General features: G+C 53.2%; 5 protein-coding genes across 6 annotated transcripts; 3 read left to right on the top strand and 2 right to left on the bottom strand.

Annotated features, from left to right (window-relative positions):
* Window positions 1–1,320: 1,320 nt before the first annotated feature.
* Window positions 1,321–6,724, bottom strand: ZBTB3 (zinc finger and BTB domain containing 3). The gene is made up of 2 exons (XM_012725723.1): window positions 6,684–6,724; window positions 1,321–3,196 (listed from the first exon to the last, which is right to left on the bottom strand). Exon 2 carries the CDS (start codon window positions 3,143–3,145, stop codon window positions 1,592–1,594), a length of 1,554 nt encoding a protein of 517 aa, XP_012581177.1. The 5' UTR covers window positions 3,146–3,196; window positions 6,684–6,724; the 3' UTR covers window positions 1,321–1,591.
* A 101-nt stretch (window positions 6,725–6,825) lies between these two features.
* On the top strand, window positions 6,826–9,958 carry POLR2G (polymerase (RNA) II (DNA directed) polypeptide G). Its single transcript, XM_004682709.2, has 8 exons — window positions 6,826–6,911; window positions 7,047–7,156; window positions 7,998–8,157; window positions 8,919–8,969; window positions 9,072–9,137; window positions 9,240–9,311; window positions 9,492–9,525; window positions 9,733–9,958. Exons 1-8 carry the CDS (start codon window positions 6,900–6,902, stop codon window positions 9,744–9,746), a joined length of 519 nt encoding a protein of 172 aa, XP_004682766.1. The 5' UTR covers window positions 6,826–6,899; the 3' UTR covers window positions 9,747–9,958.
* Window positions 9,959–13,462: 3,504 nt separating this feature from the next.
* On the top strand, window positions 13,463–21,501 carry TAF6L (TAF6-like RNA polymerase II, p300/CBP-associated factor (PCAF)-associated factor, 65kDa). 2 transcript variants are annotated; one of them, XM_004682708.2, is made up of 12 exons: window positions 13,463–13,548; window positions 14,283–14,341; window positions 14,919–15,078; window positions 15,381–15,467; window positions 15,928–16,078; window positions 16,226–16,276; window positions 16,701–16,795; window positions 17,894–17,968; window positions 18,102–18,322; window positions 18,616–18,748; window positions 20,479–20,607; window positions 20,720–21,501. In XM_004682708.2, exons 2-12 carry the CDS (start codon window positions 14,334–14,336, stop codon window positions 21,485–21,487), a joined length of 1,878 nt encoding a protein of 625 aa, XP_004682765.2. In that variant the 5' UTR covers window positions 13,463–13,548; window positions 14,283–14,333; the 3' UTR covers window positions 21,488–21,501. The 2 variants fall into 2 exon arrangements, with proteins under 2 accessions (XP_004682765.2, XP_012580860.1); XM_012725406.1 differs by lacking the exon at window positions 13,463–13,548 and adding an exon at window positions 13,695–13,757.
* Window positions 21,502–21,585: 84 nt separating this feature from the next.
* TMEM179B (transmembrane protein 179B) lies at window positions 21,586–23,427 on the top strand. Its single transcript, XM_004682707.2, has 5 exons — window positions 21,586–21,711; window positions 22,435–22,622; window positions 22,705–22,839; window positions 22,976–23,054; window positions 23,250–23,427. The coding sequence occupies exons 1-5, from the start codon at window positions 21,616–21,618 to the stop codon at window positions 23,409–23,411; spliced, it is 660 nt and encodes a 219-aa protein (XP_004682764.1). The 5' UTR covers window positions 21,586–21,615; the 3' UTR covers window positions 23,412–23,427.
* A 352-nt stretch (window positions 23,428–23,779) lies between these two features.
* On the bottom strand, window positions 23,780–24,727 carry TMEM223 (transmembrane protein 223). The gene is made up of 2 exons (XM_004682706.2): window positions 24,361–24,727; window positions 23,780–24,086 (listed from the first exon to the last, which is right to left on the bottom strand). The coding sequence occupies exons 1-2, from the start codon at window positions 24,656–24,658 to the stop codon at window positions 23,794–23,796; spliced, it is 591 nt and encodes a 196-aa protein (XP_004682763.1). The 5' UTR covers window positions 24,659–24,727; the 3' UTR covers window positions 23,780–23,793.
* Between the last annotated feature and the right edge of the window lie 24 nt (window positions 24,728–24,751).

Raw genomic sequence — 24,751 nt, 5'->3', positions numbered from 1 at the left:
CTAGTCTCAACAACAGGACTTAACGTTATTTTTGCAGAATGCTATACACTATACATTAGAGACTACAATACCTGTAGGGAATTGCTGTGCTTTAACCCCTTACGCCACCAAAGTGGACCCAAGACCATAAATTCTTATAGGCTATTGCCATTAATTTTAGAAAGACAGGTAAGGAGCTTTCTTTGGCCAAATCTTTTATGTTCAGCTTTGTCTCCTTTCCATAACAAAAACAGGAGCTTGCTGATAAGTGTTCACCAGGCTGAGTATGACAGACAAGTTCAGAAAGAAGAAATTCAGAAAATGTGCTCAATCCCACGTCCATGTTTCCTTCCTGTTTTACCTGCAGGACACCTATGAGCCAGAAAGAAGGCTTTGTAGGGAGACTTGAGCTCCTCCTCCAGAGCCTCTCTCCACCACCAGTTGGGGCCAGACCCTTCGCTCTTCTCCTCATCTCATGTCAACACACCAGACACCCACGTCTCTGCTTTCTCTTCTGTCAACACCACCCTGTGGCCTCAGAGGAGGAACCTGCTCTCTGCTGGCACATTTCTCAAGTAAAGGGTTGAATTAGATGAACTGGAAGATTGGCTCACCTAGAATTTGTTGCTCTAGTTTGCCCAGGTACCCGATTTCCATACTGCAGGCCTCAACCTCCCAGCATACATCTACCACGCCAGAGGCTTATGTGCTTTCTGCCTTTCAGGTTTTTTGTTGGGCCTCAATTCATGTTTACCACTTGTAGGCAAAAAGTTGCAAGTGTCTGCCAGTGAAGTAATCACCCAAAGGTCTTTCTAGATGGGAAATAGAAGTAAAGGGGCAAGAGAGCAAAGCCAAACACTGCAAAGGACAAAAATAAAACAACTTCCAGTTCACTGTTAATGATCTTCAACATGTTTTAAACCAGCATAGCATCATGCCTGGCATTTTAAGTCACCAACCATGCTTTAAATCTCAGCTGTGAACTTGAACAAGTTAACTTTGATTTTTGAGACTCAGATTTCCTTCTCTGTGGAGAAAAAGAAGAGGGGCTAATACCTCCTAAAGATGTTGAGGATTCGATGAGTATAGTGAGTCGCTAATACAGCCCAATACAAAAGAGCTTGGCTACCACAATAAACCACAGTTGTGTAAGATTCCCTAACTGGTAAACCTTTCCTAAGTCTGTATTGCTCTCTGCCTATCTGATTGTTTACTGGAAAAGCAACTGGACTCCCACCCCTCCCCCAGGTACAGATGTCAGATTCCTAACCCATCTGGAGGAGAGGGATGAAAGAATCTGGAGGCATGCAGTTGTGCAAGAAACCAGCCAACACCAGCTCAGTGAGATATTTTCACTAGGTTTATGGTCCAGAATGTGCAGTGAGTAGCGATTAGAGCAGGAAAATTCCCATGCCCCTGGACAGCACCTGAATGATGCTTTGCCCCATGAAGGTTGGTTATCTGGCTGGGTAAAGAAGAGTGCAGGAGACTTCAGCCTGGGCAGAAGCTTCCCTCTGTCACCCAGTGGGGTAAATGAGATGCTTCTGACCTTCTGTGAAGCCCCCTAGTGAGGGCAAGAACAGGCCCAGCATCCGTTCATGCTCCCAGGGTATTAGTTTTTGGGGCCATGTACAAAGTCTTTGGGTGGCCCCCCACCACCATTGCTCTGTTTGTCTGCTGCAGGAGAGCCAGGAATGGGCTGCACTCCGGGGGGGCCCGCCTCTGGATCTGGTTTGCTGCGTTTGGCCAGGTCCTCATTGTGAGCCTTGCGGATATGGCGGTATAGGTCCCCTGACTGCGTGTAGCTGCGCAGACAGTAGCGGCACTCATAGGGCCGCTCGCGCGTGTGTACCGTGGCATGTCGCCGGAGGGTGTAAGAGCATGAGAAGGTCTTTCCACATGTCTTGCAAGTGGGAACATCTTCGGTAAAAACTCCAAAGTTTCCTGGGGCAGCTTCATACTCAGAAGGCAAATAAAGTGGTTCGTGCAGGGCTGGGGGAGCAGGCAGGGGTGAGGTCACCAGTCCCCGATGATACGGCCCTGGACCTGGTAGCAAGTGGTAGGGCAGATGAGGGTCAGGAGGCAGGAAATGGTCACTAGGTCCTGCCTCCTCCAGTCCTACTGCCCTTGGTTCCTCAAATGTCTCCGGCTGGGACGCCTGTCCCACATACATTGCTGCGCCAGGTGGGAACAGTCCCTCGGGACCCTGGGGCTGTTCCTCTGACAACTCAGGTTCCTCGTCGGAAATCACAATAGCTTCTACTTTTACCTGGACCAACTCAGCTTCCACTGGGGCTGGCGCCTGGGATGGAGCTGGGGCTGGGACTGGGGCTGCAGCCAAAGCTGGGGGGTAGAAACCTTGCATCAGTCCACCAGGAGCCCTGGGTTCCACCACCCTCAGACCCTCAGGACCCACATCGAGGGGAGCCAGTGGCTCCACTGAAACTGCTGGGGGTCCAGAAGGGAAGTAGTTTGCAGGAACAGTCTCTGTGGAGCTACTGGGGCTGGCAAGAGAGACATCAGCCACTGGTGGGGCACGCGCCCGCAGATGCGATGAGTCAACCTCCACACCCGGCTGTGTAGTGTCAGCCCCTCCAGACACTGGTGGCTCCTCTGGAGAACAGACAGTAGGTGAGGGAGCAGCAGGGCCTTTCCAGTCACCTTTGCCCCAGTGGATTGATGTCTCAGCAGATGCCATTGAAGACTGGGGGCCCCTGGACGTGCTGGACAAAAACTCCAAACCAGGAGCCTGTGAGTTGCTCTCCTCCTCCTTCTTGGTGCTATCCGCCTCTGCCAGGGCCCGGGCTTGCAGCCGCCGCTTACACACTTTGACAATGTCATTCATGTGCAAGTAGCTGGCAGCAGCCAGCACATCCTCCACAGGGGTATCCCCCCTCAGGACCAGCTGGCCAGCATACATAAAGTCCAGGAGCAGCCCGAAAGCTGGGGCTGTGACAATCTCATTATGGATACACACCAGATCCCTCTTGTCTAGTTCCCGCTCCTTGTAGAACAGCTGAAAGAATGGGCTGCAGGAAGCCAGCACCGCACGATGGGCCAAGAACTGGGTACTACCCACCATCACAGTGCAGTCACAAAGGAAACCCTGGGACCGCTGCTCTCGAAGGCTCTGTAGCAGCTGCTGGCTGTGTTCTGGGAAATCCATAGCAGCCCACGAAGGGAAAGGGACTCTAGAAAGGTCCCCACCTGTGGTACCCTGAGAAGAGAGGACAGTGGGTTAGGGCAGGTAACCTCACCAGCGACCTTAACATCAATCCTAAGCCATCGCTTGCCACCCCAAAACCTCGGACAACACCGTCCTGAACCCGAGACTGCACCTTAAGTGCTAACAGTTCTATCTCCTCGGTCACACCGAGGGGTTTCCCTGAAGCCCCGCCCCCCGCCCCAGCTTAGGAGCAGGCCCCGCCCAACGGCACAAATCCCCGCCCCGGAAGTCCCGCCCCCTGGCCAGCCTCCGCTTCCTCGATGCCCACCCGGTAGCTTCCAGCAGCTCCTCCAACTTGGAGCCTTTCTCGCTCCCAGGCCTTTGCGAGCGATGCCTCTACGCCCCCACGCGAGGAATTCCCTGAGCCTCGTTCGCTGGCATTCCAGGGGCTAAGAAGTCTTAGGGCGGGAACTAGCAGAGAAAGCTGATCCCTCTCCCACCACCGAGCAGCAACCGGCGAGCCCCGCCTCTCCCCACCTTCTCGAGTTTGATTGGCCTAAGTTTGCCCTCTCCCGTCCAGGATTGGTCCGCTGTCCTCTAGCCACGCCTCCGCTCGGGGTGGTGTCTCCAAGTGGGTGCTCGCGACAGCCGTTCAGGCAGCCAGGCACTCCATTGGTTGGTGTTCCTGTCCCCAGTTTTCTCCCTCCTCTTCCCGCCTCCACCGCCTCAGAACCCTCTGGATTGGTTGAACTCCTCCATTTACCTGAGGCGGGCGCCTGACTCTGGCCGTTACCTGGTCCAGGCTCCGGTGTTTTTCCCGGGCAGACAGCACGTCGCCTCTATGGGGGTTCAGGAGAAGAACCAACAATCTGGTGTGTTGGTACCCAAGAGGCTCTGTCCTAGGCACAGCTCTGTCGCAACAGCGAACGACAGTCGTCTCTGGAAGGTCCCTCCCCCCATGCCCCACATCTTCACTCCCCCAAGCGGGGGTCTGGGCCGAAGGTGGTGTCAGGGAATTAGCTGTGCGAAAGGTTCGGAGTGGCCCGAACCTGAGCTGTATAATAATCGATTTCTGTCTCTGGAGCGCTCAAGGCAGGCGCTGATCGAAAGGGGGGTAGGGTTGAGGGTTCTCAATGTGTCAGGATAGGACAGTACAGAGCTACTTCTGAAGAAATCTTTGAGAGTCCCCGACAACCAGAACAAAGGAATAAAAGTTGTGAGTCCATTATCCTCCATGATCCGGACAATGTGTGGACCTGGTTAACAGAATAACTAGATGTTCTGTTATCCCCCTTTTCATTCAACACACTTCAGTACTGCTCTGCAGCCAAGCTCTCCAGTTAGATTTAACCAGAATGCAAGCCAGTTCACTTACCTTCCACCCTTGAGCACTGATCTCAGTTCTCGACCCCTTCAAACTACTCTTCCAAGACATACAATATTTATGGTATATTAAAAAAAGCAACATAAATAGCATTTTCATGTTTTATGAAAAGTATATTTTCCAAACCCAAAAAATATATAGTGAAAATAGTGACTGCATATAAAAACATTACATTTTCCCAAATTTCCTAAATGTTTGTTTCTAAACACAAATACATTGTTAATGCTATATACAGTGCTGTGAAACCTTGTTTTGATTATATGGAGGCAATCTAGTCTCATTCTGGTGGGTAGGCATGGAATTTCATTGGCTGTGAAATTTGTAAGTTATTCCAAGTGTAATGGGAAGCCAAGGGTGGTATTTAAGCAGAGGGAGTGGTGAGATGCTGTTCTGAATGGATTATTGTCCCTACTCTGTGGAGAAGGGACTTCCTGGAACCAAAGTGGAGTAGGGAAGAAGCTACAGAAACACCCCAGCAGAGATGATGGAGGCTAGACAAAAATAAAGGTGGTAGGTTTGGAGAGAAGTGCTGGGTCAGAATTTTAAAAAGAATTTGTTAAAGATAGTAGACAAGGGGGCCCTCCCTGGTGGCGCAGCGGGTTAAAGCACAGCACTAAGAAGCTGAAACCACTTCTGCATGAGTTCGATCCCCGCCTGCCCCAGGGGTGACCACATGGCGAGGCAGACCTCTCCTGACCCGCCCGCTGCTCCCCGCTCTGTCTCTGGTGAAGCCTCTCACCGCTCCTGAGCTTCTGGCCTGTACCCCAGTTCTGTATGAATAAATAAATCTTACACACACACACACACACAAAAGATAGTAGACAAGGGAGGAAAAAGGCACCAAGGACAGTCAGAATTTTAGCATGTAAAAATGATGTGACTGGCTGCCATTTTCTGTGATGGGGAAAATGCAGGAGGAAAATCAAGAATTCTGTTGCTGAGGTGCTTCCCTGTAGCTGCATGGACTTGCGAGCCTGAGGATTCAGGACTGTTGGAAGTAGGGGATATGTTACAAATGCAATCAGTGTGTACCCGGTAATTAAAGCCAGAGAACTGGAGAGAATCCCTCCGTAGGGCTGCTGGAGTGGGATGCTGGAATTGCTAGGCCCTAAGGGGTGTTGACTGTTGGAGAAGCTTGAGCAATTGTTTCTAATAGGTTCAGGAAAGATTCAAATGAAGATGAATAGAGTTTGGGCACAGAGACTGTGCTTGGATGTGACAGATTTTTAAAAATACAATTCTCTTATCTGCTGTGCAAATCTAAAAGACGGCATTTCCTCTGGTCACCAAGGTTTAATAAACTAAAAATGTGCTAGATCTTAGCCTCTTTCACACCTAGGAGTACCATTATGCAGGGTACAAATTGCTGCCTTTGCTCCTCAAAATTTGGTACACATACTCCCATCCACCTTGGGGTACACAGTTCACACAAAAGTAGAAGGAAAAGTATCATCAACTATCATTGTCCATTGGCTCTGACAACTATTACTATGTCACCACAGGGCCTCCCTGGTGGTGCAGGGGTTAAATTCTCAAGCTATCCCCAGCCACCGTGACTCCTGGCCAGGGAGCTGGCCAGGGAGCTGACCCACATAATATAGCAGACCTCTCCTGACCAGCCCTCTGCTCCCCTCAGCAGTGTATTTCAGTAGACCTGCCTGTTCTGCTCCCTGCTCTATCTCTGGTGAATCCTATCACTCCCAGCATCTCTGGCCTGTACCCCAGTTCTTGTAAGATAAATAAATAGATAAATCTTTAACAACAACAACAACAATCTGTGTCATAAATAAAGAAAAGCTGGGGCTCCCTGGTGGTGCGAGGGGTTGTCAGCTCTGTGAAGCTATCTGCAGCCACTGGAGCACCAATTTGACCCTGCTCCCCCCACCCAGCTGACCCGTATCTCACACACCGCTCCCCTCAGCAGTGTATTTCAGTCTATCTGCCTCTTCTGCTCCCCACTCTATCTCTGGTGAATACTCTCACCATCCCCCACCACCTCTGCTCTGAACCCCAATTCTTGTGTGCATAAATCAATCTTTTTTTTAAAAAAGCTACTTACTATGCTTAGCAAGTGGCTCTGGCCTTTATATTTACTAGATGAATGCCCTCTACCAAAGCGTTTTGCTTACGGCATCTTTCCCTCATTAGCCTCACCTCAAGGCGTTTGCTTAATGGGCAGCCGTCGTAGCCCAGCACTTCTGGAGTCGGCCGAGCCCCCGAGTGGGCGGGGCCCTGCGGCTTCCCGCTCACAACAGCGGCCCAATCAGGTCCACCCGGAAGCAAGGTTGACGGAGAAGCGTTTGTTTCCGGTGGCGCGGCGAGGCGCAGCCGCCTCGCGGGGTACTGCGGCTCTCCAGCCTCCAGGGAAAGATGTTCTACCATGTGAGCGGGGTGCGGGGAGGCGGCCAGGGCGCCGTGGGCTGGCGGCGCGAGGCGGGGCTCCGGGGCGCGGGGCTGCCGCCTGCCTCTCTCACCTCCCCCCGCGTCTTGCCTTGTCTCCACCCTACTTCCCGGCAGATCTCCCTGGAGCACGAGATCCTGCTGCACCCGCGCTACTTTGGCCCTAACTTGCTCAACACGGTGAAGCAGAAGCTCTTCACCGAGGTGGAGGGGACCTGCACGGGCAAGTGAGTGCCGCCTGCCATCCCCCTCCAACTTTCCCTACCCCAAGATCCTGTTGCCTACCTGGGGAACCCTCTCACCTAGCTAGACGGCCCAGGCAGGCAGTCAGTCGATGCTTTGGGGTTCCCACGGGTACAGGGACTTTGCCCCTCACTCACATTGTCACGCACCTGCAGACACCGCTAACACCCCTGCTGTGTGCCAGGCCTGGGCACAATGTAGTGAACAAACTAGAATGAGGCCAGCCTTCAGGGACCAGAGTTAACCTTGTGAATCTGATTTTTTTTTTCTGTTCCTCTTGCCCAGAGACCAGGTATGCACATCTTGGGCCTCAGTACGTGTTTGTTGAATGAGCGAGTGACCAGGAAAAAGTAGATTGAATTTGGGAAGAGGAGGGCTAGGACTTGACCAGCTTTAGGAGCCTATGTCACAAGGTGACAAATGAGCCCAGGGTGTTGGAATGCCTGGGCCTCAAGCATCAGAATAACCAAAAGTGAGTCATGGGCAACAGATTCCAGAACCATATCTTCCTACAGAATCAAGACTCTGGGGACAGACCTGGGAACCTGCATTTGAACAAGTTCCTCACAGTTGATCTGAGGCATCCTGAAGATTAAACTCTTTACCCAAGGACTGCAGCTGTCTTGGACACTTACGAAATTAGGCTGCAGTCGGCCCTACACTGATCAGTGCCCTGTCTTATCTTGGTCATTAGCTTTCTGAGGACAGGGGTGTTCTCTCCTTCCCTTTTGTGCTACTACCCAATTCCCAGGCATGGTGACGCTTACTGCGGGTGGTTTTAAAGACTCATGTACACCTACAGCCTTTCTTTCACCTTCCTTGCAGGTATGGCTTTGTAATTGCTGTCACCACTATCGACAATATCGGTGCTGGTGTGATTCAACCAGGCCGAGGCTTCGTCCTTTATCCAGTGAAATACAAGGCCATTGTTTTCCGGCCCTTTAAAGGGGAGGTTGTGGATGCTGTTGTCACTCAGGTCAACAAGGTGAGACATAAAAGATGCAGGAGGTGGTTTCTCAGATGTGGGAATGGTCCCAACTCCTCTTGCTTACTCTGTTCTTGATCAAACCAATTCCTTGTGCTGCAGTTTCTTCACCTGTCAGATAGTGCCATGATTTAGCTCACCTTGCTCAAAGGCTTGTAAGTCAGTAGCCTCCATGGACTGAGTAGTTGGGTGGGACAGACACTGTGCAAAGCATCATGATGACTGGCTTGCTTTTTATTTTTTTAGATTTATTTTGATTTATGCATATAATAACGGGGGTCTAGACCAGAGGTGCGGGGGGTCGGGGGTGAGAGGATTCACCAGAGACAGTGGGGATCAGAACAGGCGGGTCCACTAAGATTCACTGCAGAGGGGACCAGCGGGGAGACAGGAGAGGTCTGCTGTGCCACGTGGGTCACCTCTATGGCCAGGGTTCAGACTTATGCATGCGGCTCAGACTTAATTTCTGCACCGCCAGGGAGGCCCTGTCTTTCTTTTTGGAGAAGTTAAGTCTTCTAGCCAAGATAATATGATCAACAAGTGTTCAAATCCTGGACTGACAAGTCCCAGGCATGATTCTTTCCTGCCACACTATTTTTGCTTAATTTCAAACAAAAGTTTGAGAAAAAAGAGAAATAAAAACAAAGGGTACATTTCATAGTGGTTTTAGTTCATGAAGATTATTAAGAATCAGAAAAGGTGGGAAACTGAGGGACTTTGGAGGACAAAAGACAAAATGGGATCATTCATTTTCCTTGTAGGTTGGACTCTTCACAGAAATTGGACCCATGTCCTGCTTTATCTCACGACACGTAAGTCTAGGCATGCTGGGTGGGGCTGAGGAGAGATGCCATGTGTGAACACCTGTCCTAGCATCCGTTTACAGTGCTGGCCCAATCCCACCTGTCTTTCAGTCCATCCCATCAGAGATGGAGTTTGATCCTAACTCCAACCCACCATGTTACAAGACAATGGATGAGGTGAGTGGAAGACATCAGTGAGAGGGAGGAGGGACTAGGCCCCTTGAAGGGAGACTGCTGACCTCTGGGTATCTGTTTGAGTACATGCCTCTTCCTCCCCAGGACATTGTGATTCAGCAGGATGATGAGATTCGCCTGAAGATTGTGGGGACCCGCGTGGACAAGAATGACATTGTGAGTTTCATGCCTGCTTCCCTGTCAGGCAGAATTGGGAGCTGTTTCCGGGTGGTAGGAAGGGGATTTTTGCACTTAATGCCAGGAAGAGGATGGTGGGCAGAGATCCTGGGGCTGAGGGCTGGAGGACAGTTCTCAGCTCATTCTGGCATCATTTCCTTTTTATCTTCCCTCCTGAAGTTTGCTATCGGTTCCCTGATGGATGATTACTTGGGTAAGTGCCTGATCATACCTGTCAGGGTTATTGCCTGGAGAAGATGTGTGGGGGATTTGGGATTGGATGTGGGAGCTCAGGCCTGGGACAGATGAAAGACACTTGTCTGTTTACAAGCTCTAGGATGTTTCCCCTTGGGATGGGAAACTCATGGTGATGGCTGCCCAAGCGCAGGATCTAACTGATGCACTTTCCCTGTTCTTGCAGGGCTTGTGAGCTGAGCATTGGGTCCTCCTACATTGTCTGTTCCTGATGTAGGTGATGGTGACTGTCACACTTCCCATGTTGCCCAGAGGCCCCATCTGGCTGCTGTGGGGGAAGTCAAAGGTCAAAGAGGCACTTTGTCTCTGGAAAATAATCTGCTCGTTCTTATGGCTTGGTAGCTATCCTTGATTTGACTGTTCTGACCATAAAGCTCGTTGGTTTTCTTGAAGCTTTAGGTCCTTCTTTCTTTGGTTAAAACCATTTATTCTGATACAGAGCTGGCTTTCAGTCCTAGCTCAGCTATGTTTCCTCGTTGTCAGAGGGGTGTCTTTGGACGGGTACTGCTGCTCACATCGGAGATCATCTCTGCGAGTGGCTGACACAGAGCAGCCTGTGACAGGTACATGACATGACCAAGGTCTGAATAATGCATACAATTCAGTGATTATCAACTGTGAGGATTCTGGCCCCCCGGGGACAATGAGCAATGACATTTTTGGTTGTCACAACTTGGCAGAGGACGAGAGTGCCTTCTAGTGGGCAGAAGACAGGGATGCTGGTGAACACCCTACAATGTGTAAGACAGTCCCCACAACAAAGAATCATCTGGCCCCAAATGTCACTTGTGCGAAGGACAGAAACCCTGTTATGAGGTGTCCAGATTAGTGCCTGAGATGTGGCAGGAAAAGGCGCCTGACTAGGGCTCCCTTCCTGCCCTCCCTGCTGTTGGTGAAGACATAGACCTCCCATGAGACATTATTTTGTTCTGGTCTCCCTTTTCATTCTTTTTTCTTTGAAGGTTTACTTTTGCCTACAGAACTGGGCTACAGGCCAGAGGTGCAGGGGCGGTGAGAGGATTCAAAAGAGACAGAGTAGGGAGTAGAACAGGCCGACTGATGAAGTCCACTGCTGAGGGGAGCAGCAGGTGAAACAGGAGAGGTCTGCCACGCCGTGTGGGTCACTCCCTGGCCAGGTATTGAACCTGTGTCGAAGCGGCTGTGGCTAGCTTCGTAGAGCTGTGATTTAACCCGTTGTGCCACCACGCAGGACGCCCTTTTCATTTATTAGGTTAAGCTTCAGTTACTTTGCTGAGACTCACACATATACCTTTTATTTTCATATCTCCAGCTCTCCATGCTGTACAGCTTTTCCATGTTTGTTAAATCCAGGAATGTTTGTGTGCTGAGCTGAATTCCTAGTTAATTTTCCAGTGGGAACAACGGTAACACAAGCAACTATACTACGGTTGATCAGACAGCTGGGAGGATTTTCCCTGGGCCTAAGCCATGTGTCTCACTGGGTGTAAAATTCCTCCCTAGTTTCTAAATGAAATTCTCCCATCTGTGATTTTGGCGGGGGGTCGGGGTGGGGGTGGGTGGAGGGGTGGGAGTCAGAGTGAACTAGTCCTAGAGGGAAAGGCTGATGGGCTGACGTGAAGGCACATCCCAGGCCTGACAAGTGCCTGGTACACAGAAGACAGCAGGACCAGAGACAACGTGGATGCTCCATGAACAAGAGAACTTGCTTTCTGAAGCGAAGCTTTGGAGTTGCAGAATGAGTAGTTCTCCACGCCCCTCCCACCAAATTTTAGTAGTATAGTCTGTCTGTATTCAGTCCATATGCTGCCCAGATGGCCTCGACATTGCTTTCCACATTCAAGACTATATCCTTGGAACAGCTTTTGGGAATGTACTTTCCCAGGGGAGGTATATGGGAAGTCTGCTGCCCCAGGGACAAGGCCATAACATACATGCAGGGGTGATGGGAAACCCCCATTACTCCAGGTCTAGTTCATGAATCCATTAGGTGGTCACATTCTTTTGATTGCCTCCCCAACAACAGAAGTAACTCTTGGAACATAAGCATCTGGGTGTCAGTGAAGATGTTGAGGGTCAGCAAGAACACTGGCACTGTTGGAAAGAGGGCATGATTTCCAGGACCCTTAGGTTTGATCGTTGAGGTGTCTGAAAGTTACAGCCGCCTCACTAGGTCACAGGCAAATTCTAACAGGAGTATGTGTCTGGCAACACACTATTATCATTTATACACATCAAATTTTCAAAACAGTTCCATATCCCATTTTATTGTTGATTAAACAGATCAGAGAGATGAACTAACATGGTTAATCAAGGTCACGTGGCTAGTGAGTTGTGGAGCTTTGATTCCTCCAATCATCCATCTGACTGCAAGGCAAGGCAGACACTTGCCAGGTTAACTGGAAAGTGAACAAGAGTCACCTAAAGCCATGAGGCTCTCAATACTATTTTTCTAACCCCTGTTTTCACTTATGGTAGAGGCAATTGAATCATGGATAAGTTTCAGTGCTATCACCACTGCAGCACAAGTTCAATCCCTGGCCAGGCAACTGACCACGTGGCCCAGCAGACCTGTTTTACCAGCTTCTCCCCTCAGCAGTGTATTTCAGTAGATCTGCTTGTGCTCTCCATTCTGTTCCTGGTGAATTCTCTCACCCCCTGCATCTCTGGCCTACACCCCATTTCTATACAAAAATAAGAAAATTTACACAAATATATGTGACTCAGCTGCTCTGCCTCTCACAGGCTGCCCAGCTCATTGACTCATGCCTCCAGGGTTGGCAACAGCTTTTCAGACCAATACCACCTTAGCAAGGAAATCTGCCATCATCCTAGGTCTTGCTGAACAGATCTCAGACTCCGCATTTGGGCGGAACCCCTGCCTCTTTCCTTGAAGCACAGGTTCACCAATATTCTAACGCCTGTGTCCCGAATATGACTGGAAGAGACCGCAGGGTCACAGTCTCCTTACGTGCTGTTACCACGGCAACCTCAGTCACACCTAACAGGCTTTCCAGTTCTGGTCTCAGGATCTTTTTCTGGAGGAAGGGCGAGGATGAGCACATTCATACTCCCCCGCTAGAAGCTCCAGCCTAGAAAGACCAGCCCCTTGCAAACTCTGTTCCCCAAGGAATTGATTCATCGCCTCGTGTGTGTGAGTGAAAGTTCCGTGAAAGTTCAACCACCAACCCTGCCAAGTGCTTTCACATTTCATTTAATGTATGAGGTGCCTATTTCCCCAATTTGTAAACGGGAGGAGGGAATTTAGATATTCTGTGATGTAAAAATTTCAGTCAGGTCTGACTCCAAACGCCATCCTCTCCTCAGGACGCCCAATTTGAGAACTACCCTAGTTGGGGCAAGTGTGTGCGCATACAAGGCTCAAGGTAATTGGCGAGGCAGGTGGGGGCCTATATTTGCTTCCAAAAGGGCAGGAGCGGGGAGGGCACGGGGTAGGGAGGCCCACCGAGCAGCGCCCCCGAGTCCGGAGGTGCGGGTTTCGGTCCAGTCGCCGAGAGAGCCTACCTGGAGCCCCACCCGTCCTTCGGAGGGGAAGTGGCAGGTGTGTTCAAGTAAGGTGAGTCCCAACGAGGAGGCAGGAAAGCCAAGGCAGGCACCAACGTCGAAAACTTCGCTACACTCGCGAAAACGTTAAGTGTTTGTTGGTGAAGTCAAGAGCAGACTAACGGGCCGGGGCGGCTCGCCGAAGGACCACCCGCCGGGCGAACCCACTCGCCAGACTCCCAAGAACTGTTGCTTTAAAAGGCGCGACTCCGCGGCGTCACGTGACACCGGGCTTCGGGTCTTTCACAGCACCTCCACAGTGGCCAATCGCAGCGCGGAAAACCTCCCGCGGGGCGGGAATTTCTCCAGGCGCCCACTGATTGGCTGTCAGTGTGGAGGGCGGGGCCTGGGCGCGGAGAGGGAATTAGTGTGAGCTGAAGAGTGGGAGCTGCCGCCGCTGCGGGCTCGCGGGCTGTCCTAACCGTGCCGGAGCGCTCAGGTGAGTAGGCCCCGCAGGTCCGGGCGCTCCCCGGAACGCCGTGGGCAGCACTCTTCCCGGCCTTAGGGCCAGCTCCTCTTGGGACCCGCCCCTCCGCCGAGCACGTGACCCAAGTTCGGTAACCCCTGACCTCCTCCACCCACCCCTTCACCTCTGGATCTGGGGCGGGCGCGGCTGCTGGGGGGTGCGCCTCACCCCGGCAGGTGGAGGTCAGTGCTCACGCCCCCTAACCTGCGTGGTGAGTGACCGGTTGCGCGGCGCAGAGGAGGTTGAGGAGCTGGAGACCTGGGTCAGAGCCCGGACTTGTGTGTCTCGGTGTGGTCTTATAATTGGGAAACCCGCGCCGTGCGCGCCCCGCGGCCAGGGGTCCTGCTCCCATTTTACAGATGGGGAAGCAAGCTTCCTCGCGACCTGCTGCGGGTCTCCAACGCTTAACCTTTGGTCTGTGAATTCAGGCCTTGTTCCCATACAGCCGGTAGCTCCTGGTATTAGGAAAAAGGATTGCGTCCCGCTCTCCACTTAGTGCTCATTGGCTGATCTTGGGTGAGGTTTTTAGTTCTCTGAGCCATGATGGCCTTGGTTGTGAAATAGACATACTGCAGAATACCTTTCTCTTTGTTAAGGAGGATAAAATGATAAAATGAGGTGATCCACATAAAGTACTGAGCTCAGTGCCCCAGGTGCAGTATTATTCCGAAAAATGCGTCTTCTTTATTCATTGTTTTGCTTTTCAGCAAGTGTTTATTGAGGCATAATATGTGCTGACACTGTGCTGGAGACCGGTGATGCAAAGGTGAGCGAACGGGCATGATTGTGCTGGCATGGAGCTTATCCTAGGGAGGGAGGTGCTATAGAAATGCAACACCATTGTCTTTGCACAAACTGACCACTGTTTGAAGACCAAGTCCCTGGATATTGTGGGGTCTGAGAAGACCTCTTTGAACAAGTGACATTGAACTGAGGTCTGAAGATGCAAACAATTTGCTAGATAAAGGCATTGGGGGTGGAGGAAAAGAGGGTTCCAAGTAGAGGAATGTGAGCTTGGACAGCTTGATATAAGGTGTTTCTGAGGAAATAAAAGGAGTCCTGGAGCAGGAATGCATACCATGTTAGAGTGTGGAGAGTGGTGGAGATGTTGTAGACAGAGGTTGCATACCCAGGGCCTGTGAGCCAAGAACAGGTTTGGTTTTATTCTAAAGGAGTGGGGAGCCATTGGGAGAAATGCTGTGGAGAGGCCAGCAGGCTGTCCTTGGGTTTAGGGACCTGGAGGTCACTGGTGACCCGGCAAGTTGCCTGGACAGGGCCTGCAGTCTGGCTCCTGGGCTCCCAGGATGATGGTGAGGCTGTTCACACCACCCCTCCACTCCCAGCTCTGTCGGGGCCATGTCGGAGCGAGAGGAGCGGCGGTTTGTGGAGATCCCTCGGGAGTCCGTCCGACTCATGGCCGAGAGCACGGGCCTGGAGCTGAGCGACGAGGTGGCCGCCCTGCTTGCAGAGGATGTCTGCTACCGGCTCCGAGAGGCCACCCAGGTCCGTGCCTCTCCCCGGCCGGGCCCCCTGCTCCCTCTCCCTGCCTGCCTCCCACAGGAGCTCTGCTCTGCTCTGCTCTGCTCTGGGGGCAGGTGGGCCAAGCCGCGAGTGTTGCATCCTGCACAGGAGACACCGAAGCACGTGGGTGGGGTATTTGTAAGACAGCAGAGTGAGAGCCAGGCTTTTGGCCCACTGGTCTGGTGGCCTTTTTGCTGCTTCTCCAGGCTGTCTTTCTTCACGAGGGGCTGGGGGGGGGCACTACACTCCCACCTTATACCCTGACTCTGTTCCTCCCCTCCCAGAATAGCTCTCAATTCATGAAACACACCAAAAGGCGGAAACTGACTGTGGAGGATTTCAACAGGGCCCTCAGGTGGAGCAGCGTGGAGGTGAGTGGGGTAGGAGCCCCGTTGGCTGGCCAGATGTACTGTAAGGCAGGTGCCCGGCTTAGCCCATAGGACAGAATGCAGAGAAGAGGCTGTGGGGCCAGGGAGTAAGGAAGACTTCTTGGAAGACGTGGAGCTTGAGTGGGCCTTCAAGGGGCTGAGCATGGGAGGTCCGGCATAGTTGTCCTGAGCATGGGGTGGAGGGAGGAAGGGCGTGTTTAGAAGAGAGTAGTCTTGTCTCAGTTGGGTGAGTGTGGTGAGGAGACCCAGTGAGCTGGGCGGTGGAGCTCAGTCTCTGTGGGTCCCACCCCCTTTGGAAGGGACCACAATCTGCCCCCTGACCCAGTGAGCAGTGGATACCCCAGCTGTGTTGCCAGTATTGGCAAGCCCCAGCCACCCCTTCTCAGGACCTCTGGAGTCCCTGCCTGGATTCAGCTTGCTGGCCCACCCTGTCTTTCCTCAGGCTGTGTGTGGTTATGGCTCCCAGGAGGCTCTGCCCTTGCGCCCTGCCAGGGAGGGTGAGCTCTACTTCCCTGAGGACCGAGAGGTGAACCTGGTGGAACTAGCCCTGGCGCCCAACATCCCCAAAGGCTGTGCCGAGACGGCTGTGAGAGGTGGCTGCTGGGGCCCGGGGTGGGATGGAGACAGGACCTGGCTGTCGGGTGGGGACGGCTGGCTGGTAGATGGGATGGGAAGGGGGGGGGGTGGTGGTACTGCAAAGGGTAAGACCCCAGGCTGACCCATCTCTGCTCTGGTTCCAGTGCACGTCTCCTACCTAGATGGCAAAGGGAACCTGGCACCCCAAGGATCAGGTGAGGGTGTCATGAAGAATGGGCCCTCTGGTTTAATTGGCCTCCTGGGGGTTGGAGTTGAGTCTATGCTCTGAACCCCCATCTGACAAGTATTTTCCGATGCTCTACGTTAATGGGCCCTGTCCCTGCCTAGAGGCTCAGTTGGTGCAGGAAGTCTGGGTGCCTGCTGGGGGTGTATGTCTCAGTCTCACTTCTGGGGTCAGCTGAGCAGAGCTTCTCAGGACCTGGGGCTTGTGGATTAGGGGATCTGCCTGACGGGGTGGGTGGGCATGAGGCTGGCCTAAAGGTCAGGGCTGAGCTGGCTGCTCAATGGCTAGTGGTTCTACTCTGGGAGTCCTGTCAGAACAGGCTCCCTGGGAGTGGGGCACGGGAGAGGGCTGGGTTCTTCACCCTGCCTGACCACCCCTTCCCCACCCTCTCACAGTGCCCAGTGCAGTGTCTTCGTTGACCGATGACCTTCTCAAGTACTACCAGCAAGTGACTCGGGCTGTGCTAGGGGATGACCCTCAGTTGATGAAGGTGAGCCAGAGGTTCAAATTGGGACTCAAAGTTAAACTTTTAGACACCAGTGAAGTCTTTCCAATGTCTCCTTGTCACTGAAGTGAGTGGTAGCCGCTCTCGGGGTGTGGTGGTCTGAGGCTGGCCCTCAGTTCCTTCCTGCTCTAGTAAGGAAGCCTGTTCCTCAGGGAATGACAAGCTCAGCATGGCCCCTTTGCAGGGCTCAAGGGCTCAGTCTTTTCCATGTGGTAATTCTGGAGCCCACTCTTGGATACCTTGAGGCTTGGGACCAAGTAGGCGTCCACAATGCAGTCTTCAGCAGCCTGGACAGGAGAGAAGTGAGGGTGTCAGAATGGAGACACCTGCCCTTGCCTCCACAGTCTCCAGGGCAGACAGCCCCCTGAGGGGACCTGCATGGCAGCACCAGGCCCTTCCCCCCCCCACCTGAGCCCAGAGAACCGATTGGTGCTCTGCTCTGTGTGCCCTGCTCTGCGGGAGGGTTTTGCGTCCTCCATGATTCATTGTCAACCACTGCCTTTTCCCTCACTGAGTGTTCCTGCCTCGTGTTCCTGCCTTGGAAACTTGGCTCTGGGGCCCAGGCACGGCACAGGTGGCTGGATGGGGTCTGGGAGTTGAGCTCCATCCTCGCTAGCCTGTTGTCTGTCTCCTTAGAATCTTTATGCCGAGGAATATGTAGGGCATGGGTGTGTGTGGTCAGTTGGGGGTGTTCAGAGATTAAACGATTCTTCACCTTGATTTACTCTAATCCATTTTTATAGCAGTGTTGTAATATAAAACCTACAAAGTGGAAGTCTTCAATAAAATACCCCCTTCCTATACTGAAGAATGTGAACCAGAGTGCTGTTACAGTGCACATCTGAAAAAAGTAGAAGAGCTACTTTTCTCAGTTAAAAATGTTAGGCCATTTAGATTGTATTTTGTGTGAGGGCCTTTGTTTTATGGGGGTTAAATTTATAGAACTGCGGGATCAGCGGATGAACATTGAAAATGTTGAGACTGCTTTCATAGTAGTAGTAGAAGCTTATCAAAGTAGTTCTATGAAATGGTCATCGCTGCGCTCACGTCCTTCAGTGCTGGCTTCCACTCCTTCCTTTTCAGATCGCACTCCAGGACCTACAGACTAACTCCAAAATCGCAGCACTCCTGCCTTACTTTGTTTACGTGGTCAGTGGGGTAAGTGACCAGGCTGACTGGGGCAAGGGACCCTGTTTGTGGGGAGTAGGTGACTCACAGCGTGTCAGGCTAATGCAGGTGCTCTCGGAATAGTAGGTTCCTGCCTGCACCCCGAACTTCCTTTCTTCAACAGGTAAAGTCTGTAAGCCATGACCTGGAGCAGCTGCACCGGCTCTTGCAAGTGGCTCGGAGTCTGGTTCGGAACCCACACCTCTGCCTGGGGCCCTACGTCCGCTCCCTGGTGGGCAGCGTCCTTTACTGCGTCCTGGAGCCACTGGCGGCCTCCATCAACCCCCTGAATGACCACTGGACTCTGCGGGATGGTGCTGCCCTCCTGCTCAGCCACATCTTCTGGTAGCACTGGGCCCAGAGCTGAGCGGAGCCGAGTGGGTTAGGGCGGGGGCATGGAGGTGCATCCCCTGGCTTTGAGGCTTTATGTTGAGAGGCCGAGGACGCCCTTCCCTCTCAACTCATTTGGATGACAGATAAGATTTGTTCCTTCAGTCCTCTGGTCCCGGAACAATTACCCTAAATGCCCTGTTCACTGTCCTGTGTGCCTTTCAGATGCTGTTTTCTGTGCTGTGATTGGAGCCCAGCGGGCAGCACAGGGCCTCCTGCCCAGCTCTGAGTGAACGTTGTTTCCACAGGACTCACGGGGACCTTGTGAGTGGCCTTTATCAGCAGATCTTGCTCTCCCTGCAGAAGGTCCTGGCTGACCCTGTGCGACCTCTGTGCTCTCACTATGGGGCTGTGGTGGGGCTGCATGCCCTTGGCTGGAAGGTGAGGTCCCTGGCTTTTCTCCCAGGCTTATGAGAGCTCCTTTTTGTAGTTAGAAAGTAGTGTTTGGGTGTCTTATATCAAAAAAATGGAATATGCTTGCTGCTGCTTAGTTCTGAATTCTTGCCTTAGGCCATGCTCTATGACAGCCTGCTTTTCTCTTTCAGAAGTCTACATGGCAGATGTTACTCTGTCCATTTTATAAGTTTCTGCTCATGGTGTTTTTATAACATAAAGGGACAATCTCAACCTTCTTCTATTGAGTTTTATAAACCTGAATTTTGAACTTTGTCAGCTACTGTTCTTGGCATCTGTAGGGGTTATAAAATGATGGGTTATATTAGATTTTTTTGCTGAATGTCTCTTGCCTATGTGGGGTAATTCACTTTACTGCTACTGAAATTTTTAGTGGAATTATATACTAGATTAGATCAGTTTTGGAGAGAAGACATCATTAATCATGTTGAACTTTATTATTATTATTTTTTAAAGATTTACTTAACTCATATATACAGAATTGGGGTACAGGCCAGAAGTGTGGAGGGTAAAAGGCAGAGTGGGGAGCAGAACAGGCAGATGCACAGAAATACACTGCTGAGGGGAGCAGTGGGCAAGTCAGGAGGCGTCTGCCACACCATGTGGGTCACCTCCTTGGCTGGGACCGAACTCTTGCTTCAGTGGCTGTGATAGCTTCGTAGTGCTGCGCTCTAAGCCCTATCGCCACCAGGGAGGCCCCTTTATATTGAACTTTTATCAATTTTTTACTTTAATTGATTCTAGGGATCTGCATTTATTTGTTTATGAGTAACTGAACACCCATTTTCTTTTTCTAAAGATTTATTTTATGCATACAGAACTGGGGTACAGATCAGAGGTATAGGAGCGGTGAGAGAGGATTCATCATAGAATGGGGAGCAGAACAGGCAGGTTGACAAAGTACTCTGCTGAGGGGAGCGGCAGGCAAGACAGGAGAGATCTGCTGTGCCACGTGGGTCACCCCCTTGTTGAAGGGGCTGCAGCTAGCTTCCTAGTGCTGCGCTCCAACCCACTGTGCCACCAGGGAGGGCCCTGAATACCATTTTCTAATTATTAACCACCTTTACATTTCTCGGATAAACTCAATTTGATTATGGTAGGCTTAACAAAACCCCAAGTTTTATTAGGATACAATGCACTTTTTATAAACTGTTAGGTTCACTAAATTTTGAAAGGATTTATGATTGAAATCAATCAAGTTTCCTCTCATAGTGGCCTCATAGAATGTTTGGGAGTGTTTCTCTTTTATGCTTGTTTTATGAGATTGAGATACTCTTGAATGTCTTAATTGCATTTCCCCAAATTGATCACAGGATTTAAAATTAAAAATGAGTCCAGGTCTGTTTTCGTGTAGGTAGTTTGACCTCAATGTCAGGTTCACAGCACCGGAATACTCGCCTGTTGACCCTGTGGGGTAGTACAGTTTCAGTTTGCAGCTCAGGATGTTACTTATACGCCCTAACTTGGCATGCATCAGTGAGCTGGGTCACATTACATTGTTTGCACCTGTTCTTTCTTCTCAGGGCATAGGCTCAGGCATCGAGTAGGTACCAAATAAAGGATAGCTTAAAGTGCCAGGCAGGGAATTAACAAGGATCAAGCCCAGTTGAGTGCTGGCACTAAAAGCATGTCTTTCGTGGAAAAGGATACTTGAAAGGCAGTGAGCAATTTCACTATTTTCCTTCTCTCCCATCTAGGCAGTAGAACGCGTGCTCTACCCACACCTGTCCACTTACTGGACAAATCTCCAGGCTGTGCTGGATGATTATTCAGTATCTAATGCTCAGGTTAAAGCAGATGGGCACAAAGTCTATGGAGCCATTTTGGTGAGTTCTAGGCCCTTCTAGCCTCCTTCCCTGCCTGAGCTGTGACTCTGAAACACTGGATGGGCTGGGCGCCTCCTCGTCCTTGCCTAGTCCAGTCCCTCTACTCTCACAGGTGGCCGTAGAACGACTTCTGAAGATGAAGGCCCAGGCAGCAGAGTCCGTTAAGGGGGGTCCAGGCGGCAGGGGCTGGCGGCGGTCGGACGACCTGCCCTGGGACAGCCTTCTCCTGCAGGAGTCTTCCTCCACTGGCAGCGCCGAGCCAGGGTTTGGGGGTGGCCTCCCGCTGCCGCCTGGAGGCGCCGGGCCGGAGGACCCCACCCCATCCGTGACCCTGGCGGACATCTACCGGGAGCTCTACGCCTTCTTCGGCGACAGCCTGGCCATCCGCTTCGGCACGGGTCAGGCCGCACCCACGGCGCCGCGGCCGCCGGGAGACAAGAAGGAGCCGGCGGCCGCGCCGGACTCGGTGCGGAAGATGCCGCAACTGACGGCGAATGCCATGGCCAGTCCGCAGGGCGACGAGAGCCCCCGGGGCGGCGGCGGGCCACCGTCGGCCTCTGCGCCTGCCGCCTCCGAGAGCCGGCCGCTGCCGCGCGTGCACCGGGCCCGAGGGGCGCCCCGGCAGCAGGACCCTGGCACCCGCGACGTCTTCCAGAAGAGCCGCTTCGCCCCGCGCGGCGCGCCCCACTTTCGCTTCATCATCGCCGGGCGGCAGGCCGGGAGGCGCTGCCGCGGACGCCTCTTTCAGACGGCCTTCCCCGCGCCGTACGGGCCCAGCCCGGCCTCCCGCTACGTGCAGAAGCTGCCCATGATCGGCCGCACCGGCCGCCCGGCCCGCCGCTGGGCGCTCTCGGACTACTCCCTGTACCTGCCGCTCTGAGCGGCGGGCCCCCGCCCCGTGAATAAACCCGCGCCCGGAAGTGACGTCTCCGCACTCGTGGTCGCGCCGGATGAGGCGGGGCTTGGGCGGTTGGTTCCTGCGCGGCGCTTCCTGGGGGCGAGGGCGCCATGGCGCTGCCCTGGCTGCAGCGCTTCGAACTCGCGCTCTTCGCTGCCGCTTTCCTGTGCGGGGCCGTGGCGGCCGCGGCGCTGACCCGGACCCAGGTGCGGCTGCGGAGCGGGGTCGGCCTTGGGGTCGGGGCTGGTAGGCGGGGGTACCAGCCTGGCCGACGCGGAGACATCACAGCTTTCCTGGCCGACGGGCGCCGGCCGCGGGGACGAGCGCTGCTCGCGCCTGTGGGCCTCGCCCGCCCGGGTGGTGCCGCGCAAGGTGCTTCATCGCCACGGGGTTAAGTGCACAACAGACATAGCCCGGTCTGGCGCGCCCCGCTGCCTGACGGTGTCCCGGTTTTGAACCCGAAATCGCCCGGCCCTTCCTCCGTCCTTTAAATCAGGCTTTGCTGAGCTTCGCCAAGAAATGAAGCTTGGCGGGTGGAGACGATCGAGCTACCACGTAGCTGCAACACAACGTGAAACAACAACAGCGTTGTAGGAAACGCTTAGGTAGAAGTGTTTGCATTGACCCCAGCCAGGCTGTCTTGACACAAACTCCCGTTATCTGCCAGTCGCGCCCAATTTACAAATTAGGAAGCCCCAGAGATCGTTCTAACACAAGGTCTGGTTTTACTCTAGCTTCACGCGAGGGAAGCCATCACTACCACCTATTTCCTGATTGTTCTGGGCACTGCAGATTTGATCACCTCAATTAGCAAAACAACTGGCAGTGTGCAGATACCTTTGTAGGTGGCCTTGGCTTGAGTTGTCCCTGCCGGGAGCCCGCATCCAGAGGCAGACTTGAATCTAAAACTCAGCAGCTTCTCTCCACAGGGTTCCTTCAGGGGCAGCTGTCCCCTCTATGGTGTGGCCACCAAGAACGGCTCCTCCTTGGCCTTGTCCCAGCCTTCGGCCCCATCCCTCTGCTACTTTGTGGCTGGGGCCTCTGGTCTTCTGGCCCTCTACTGTCTCCTGCTTCTGTTCTTCTGGGTGTACAGCAGCTGCATCGAGGATTCCCACAGGTGACTGCGCCACTCTGAGGGCCAGGGGCTCAGGTGGGAGAAGGCCGGTCGCAATCACAAGGCTTGTTCTTTCCCTCCTCAGAGGCCCAATAGGGCTCCGAATTGCATTGGCCATCTCAGCTGTAGCCATCTTCCTGGTCTTAGTGTCTGCCTGTATCCTTCGGTTTGGCACCACTTCTCTCTGCAAATCCATCATTTCCTTGAACTCTACAACTAGGTAATGGGTGAGGGAGTGGTGCCTGGCTGGGGCTGATTACCTTTCCTCTGCAAGTTCTCATGGCCAAGGACACCTAGACACAACTGTGTCTGGACTTCATTACTCCTTTCTCACAAATATTTTTTTGACCTCACAGCTGCCCTGAAGCCCAGAAAATTTCTTGGACACCCCCTGGAACCGCTTTGCAGTTTTACTCCAACCTACACAATGCGGAAGTGAGTCCTGGGATATAAAACGCTGGGTGGAGACCCAGGGACACACTGAGATTCAGACACATGTAGCCATGAAGTGCTCTGAGCTTGTCCTATCAATAAGAGGCCAAGAGGAGCTGAGGGGCTTGGGGGGAAGGGGAGCTTGGAGCTGGGTTTTTGATGGGCCCACTCCTCACATTCTGTTCCTATCTCCCACAGACTTCTTCTTGGGTGAATCTGGTATTGTGGTGTGTAGTCTTGGTGCTCCAGGTTGTGCAGTGGAAATCGGAAAGCACACCCTACCTGCCTCTGCAGAGGGGGGACCCTGTGTGGAGCTCTGAGACAGACACTCTCGTTGGGCCACGGCTCTCCCATTCCTGAGGACTAACTGGAGTGCTTCCTGCTGCCAAGACTCTATGCCCTAAGTGCCTGCAGCTTGCCCCCGCATGGCCGCGCATGGCCGTTTAGGCTGGGAGCCTGTTCTCCCTCTGCGAGGGAAACATGATACCCCCTTTCATCCCTCTTCCTACAGCCTTCTTTTTGTACCAAAATATTATATAACTCATTTTCTTCCTAATGGTACAGAGTTCTTGGTGTTAAAACACAGTAGGGCAGGTGATGGGAAGGGGTGGAGCTAAGCAGACATGCACCAAACTTTTGGGGAGATGCCCTTGGGATGGCTGCCTTTATTTACTCTAATCTTGGCCTTGTCCCACCCCTATATACTTCAGTTTACTGGAGGGAGTGAACCCCAGTGGTCTCTTCACAAGCTACGGTAGGCCCCCACAGTGCTGTCAAAGAGTTTGGTGTTGGGGAAATGTCCAGCCTTGTCCAAGAGGAAGTAGAAGCGCCGGCCTTTGATCTTCAGAGGTAGCATGGCAGGGACTTCGCCCCGGTGGGCCATGCAGGACACTTGGTTCAAGGGCACTGTGAAATGGGCCCCCAAGCCAAAGGGGGCGTGGGTGGTAAGGGTCACCTGCTTCCCTCCAGCCAGTAGCATCACTGAACGAACAGAGCGCAGGGAGAAGAGAAGACCTGCACCAAGTACCAGGGTACCTGCAGGAAGAGCAGAGGTTAGGTGAGGCTGGCATCTCCCACACTCACCGGAGCACTAAGAGGCGACATGAACACTTGAGTTCTTACACCTCAGAACCTTTGCTGTGTCATTCCCCCCAACCCCCTCAAGTCTACTGCCGCCTTTTAGCAACAGACACTGACACCTACTCAGTTAGTAGGCTCAGCCCCATTTAAGAGTGGGGATGCAGCGACCTGCGTAGGCCTGTATGGGGGGGGGCGCCCATGTGCTGAGCAGGCATAGCCCATGGCTCACCTATGGCGCCGCAGCCCACAACCAGCCCGTAGCGCCAGAGAGTCGAGCGCACGTCCAAGCGCCCGCGGTCGGGAGGCGCCCCGCCCGGGGGTCGGGCCCAAGTGGCTGCCGCCAGAGAGGCCCAGAAGACGCCCTGGCCCGCGCAGAAGAGCCCGAGGACCACGAAGAAGCGGCCGCGTTCGTGCTCGTACAGCAGCACGTCGCGCGTCGGGGGCCCGTCGTGCAAGGGCCGGCGCGCCGGCAGGGTCCGCACGATCGTCAGCAAGCGCGTGGACCACAGCCGCCCAGGTGCTGCCATGGCCGCCCGCGGGGCTCCTGAGGCGGGACTTCCGTTTCTGGGGCGGGACTTCCGGCCAATCGCCCCGCCCCGCCCCAGCGTAGCCGGCCGGGA

The sequence above is a fragment of the Condylura cristata genome, unplaced genomic scaffold, assembly GCF_000260355.1.
Source record: "Condylura cristata isolate star-nosed mole 26May11 unplaced genomic scaffold, ConCri1.0 scaffold00015, whole genome shotgun sequence".
In the NCBI taxonomy this organism is placed as follows: domain Eukaryota; kingdom Metazoa; phylum Chordata; class Mammalia; order Eulipotyphla; family Talpidae; genus Condylura; species Condylura cristata.
The sequence above is the reverse complement of the archived record's forward strand: the minus strand, read 5'-3'. Positions and strand labels throughout refer to the sequence as shown.

Excerpts from the sequence above, each read along its gene's own strand:
- ZBTB3 (XM_012725723.1), bottom strand. The coding sequence starts at position 3,145 with ATGGATTTCCCAGAACACAGCCAGCAGCTGCTACAGAGCCTTCGAGAG.
- POLR2G (XM_004682709.2), top strand. Across the intron at positions 8,158-8,918 it reads TTGTCACTCAGGTCAACAAG|GTTGGACTCTTCACAGAAAT; the intron begins GTGAGACATAAA and ends TTTTCCTTGTAG. Across the intron at positions 9,312-9,491 it reads GCGTGGACAAGAATGACATT|TTTGCTATCGGTTCCCTGAT; the intron begins GTGAGTTTCATG and ends TCCCTCCTGAAG.
- TAF6L (XM_004682708.2), top strand. Across the intron at positions 15,079-15,380 it reads GGCTCCGAGAGGCCACCCAG|AATAGCTCTCAATTCATGAA; the intron begins GTCCGTGCCTCT and ends CTCCCCTCCCAG. Across the intron at positions 17,969-18,101 it reads TTGTTTACGTGGTCAGTGGG|GTAAAGTCTGTAAGCCATGA; the intron begins GTAAGTGACCAG and ends TTTCTTCAACAG.
- TMEM179B (XM_004682707.2), top strand. The coding sequence starts at position 21,616 with ATGGCGCTGCCCTGGCTGCAGCGCTTCGAACTCGCGCTCTTCGCTGCC. Across the intron at positions 21,712-22,434 it reads CGGCGCTGACCCGGACCCAG|GGTTCCTTCAGGGGCAGCTG; the intron begins GTGCGGCTGCGG and ends TTCTCTCCACAG. Across the intron at positions 22,840-22,975 it reads TCCTTGAACTCTACAACTAG|CTGCCCTGAAGCCCAGAAAA; the intron begins GTAATGGGTGAG and ends TTGACCTCACAG.
- TMEM223 (XM_004682706.2), bottom strand. The coding sequence starts at position 24,658 with ATGGCAGCACCTGGGCGGCTGTGGTCCACGCGCTTGCTGACGATCGTG. Across the intron at positions 24,087-24,360 it reads TGTGGGCTGCGGCGCCATAG|GTACCCTGGTACTTGGTGCA; the intron begins GTGAGCCATGGG and ends CTCTTCCTGCAG.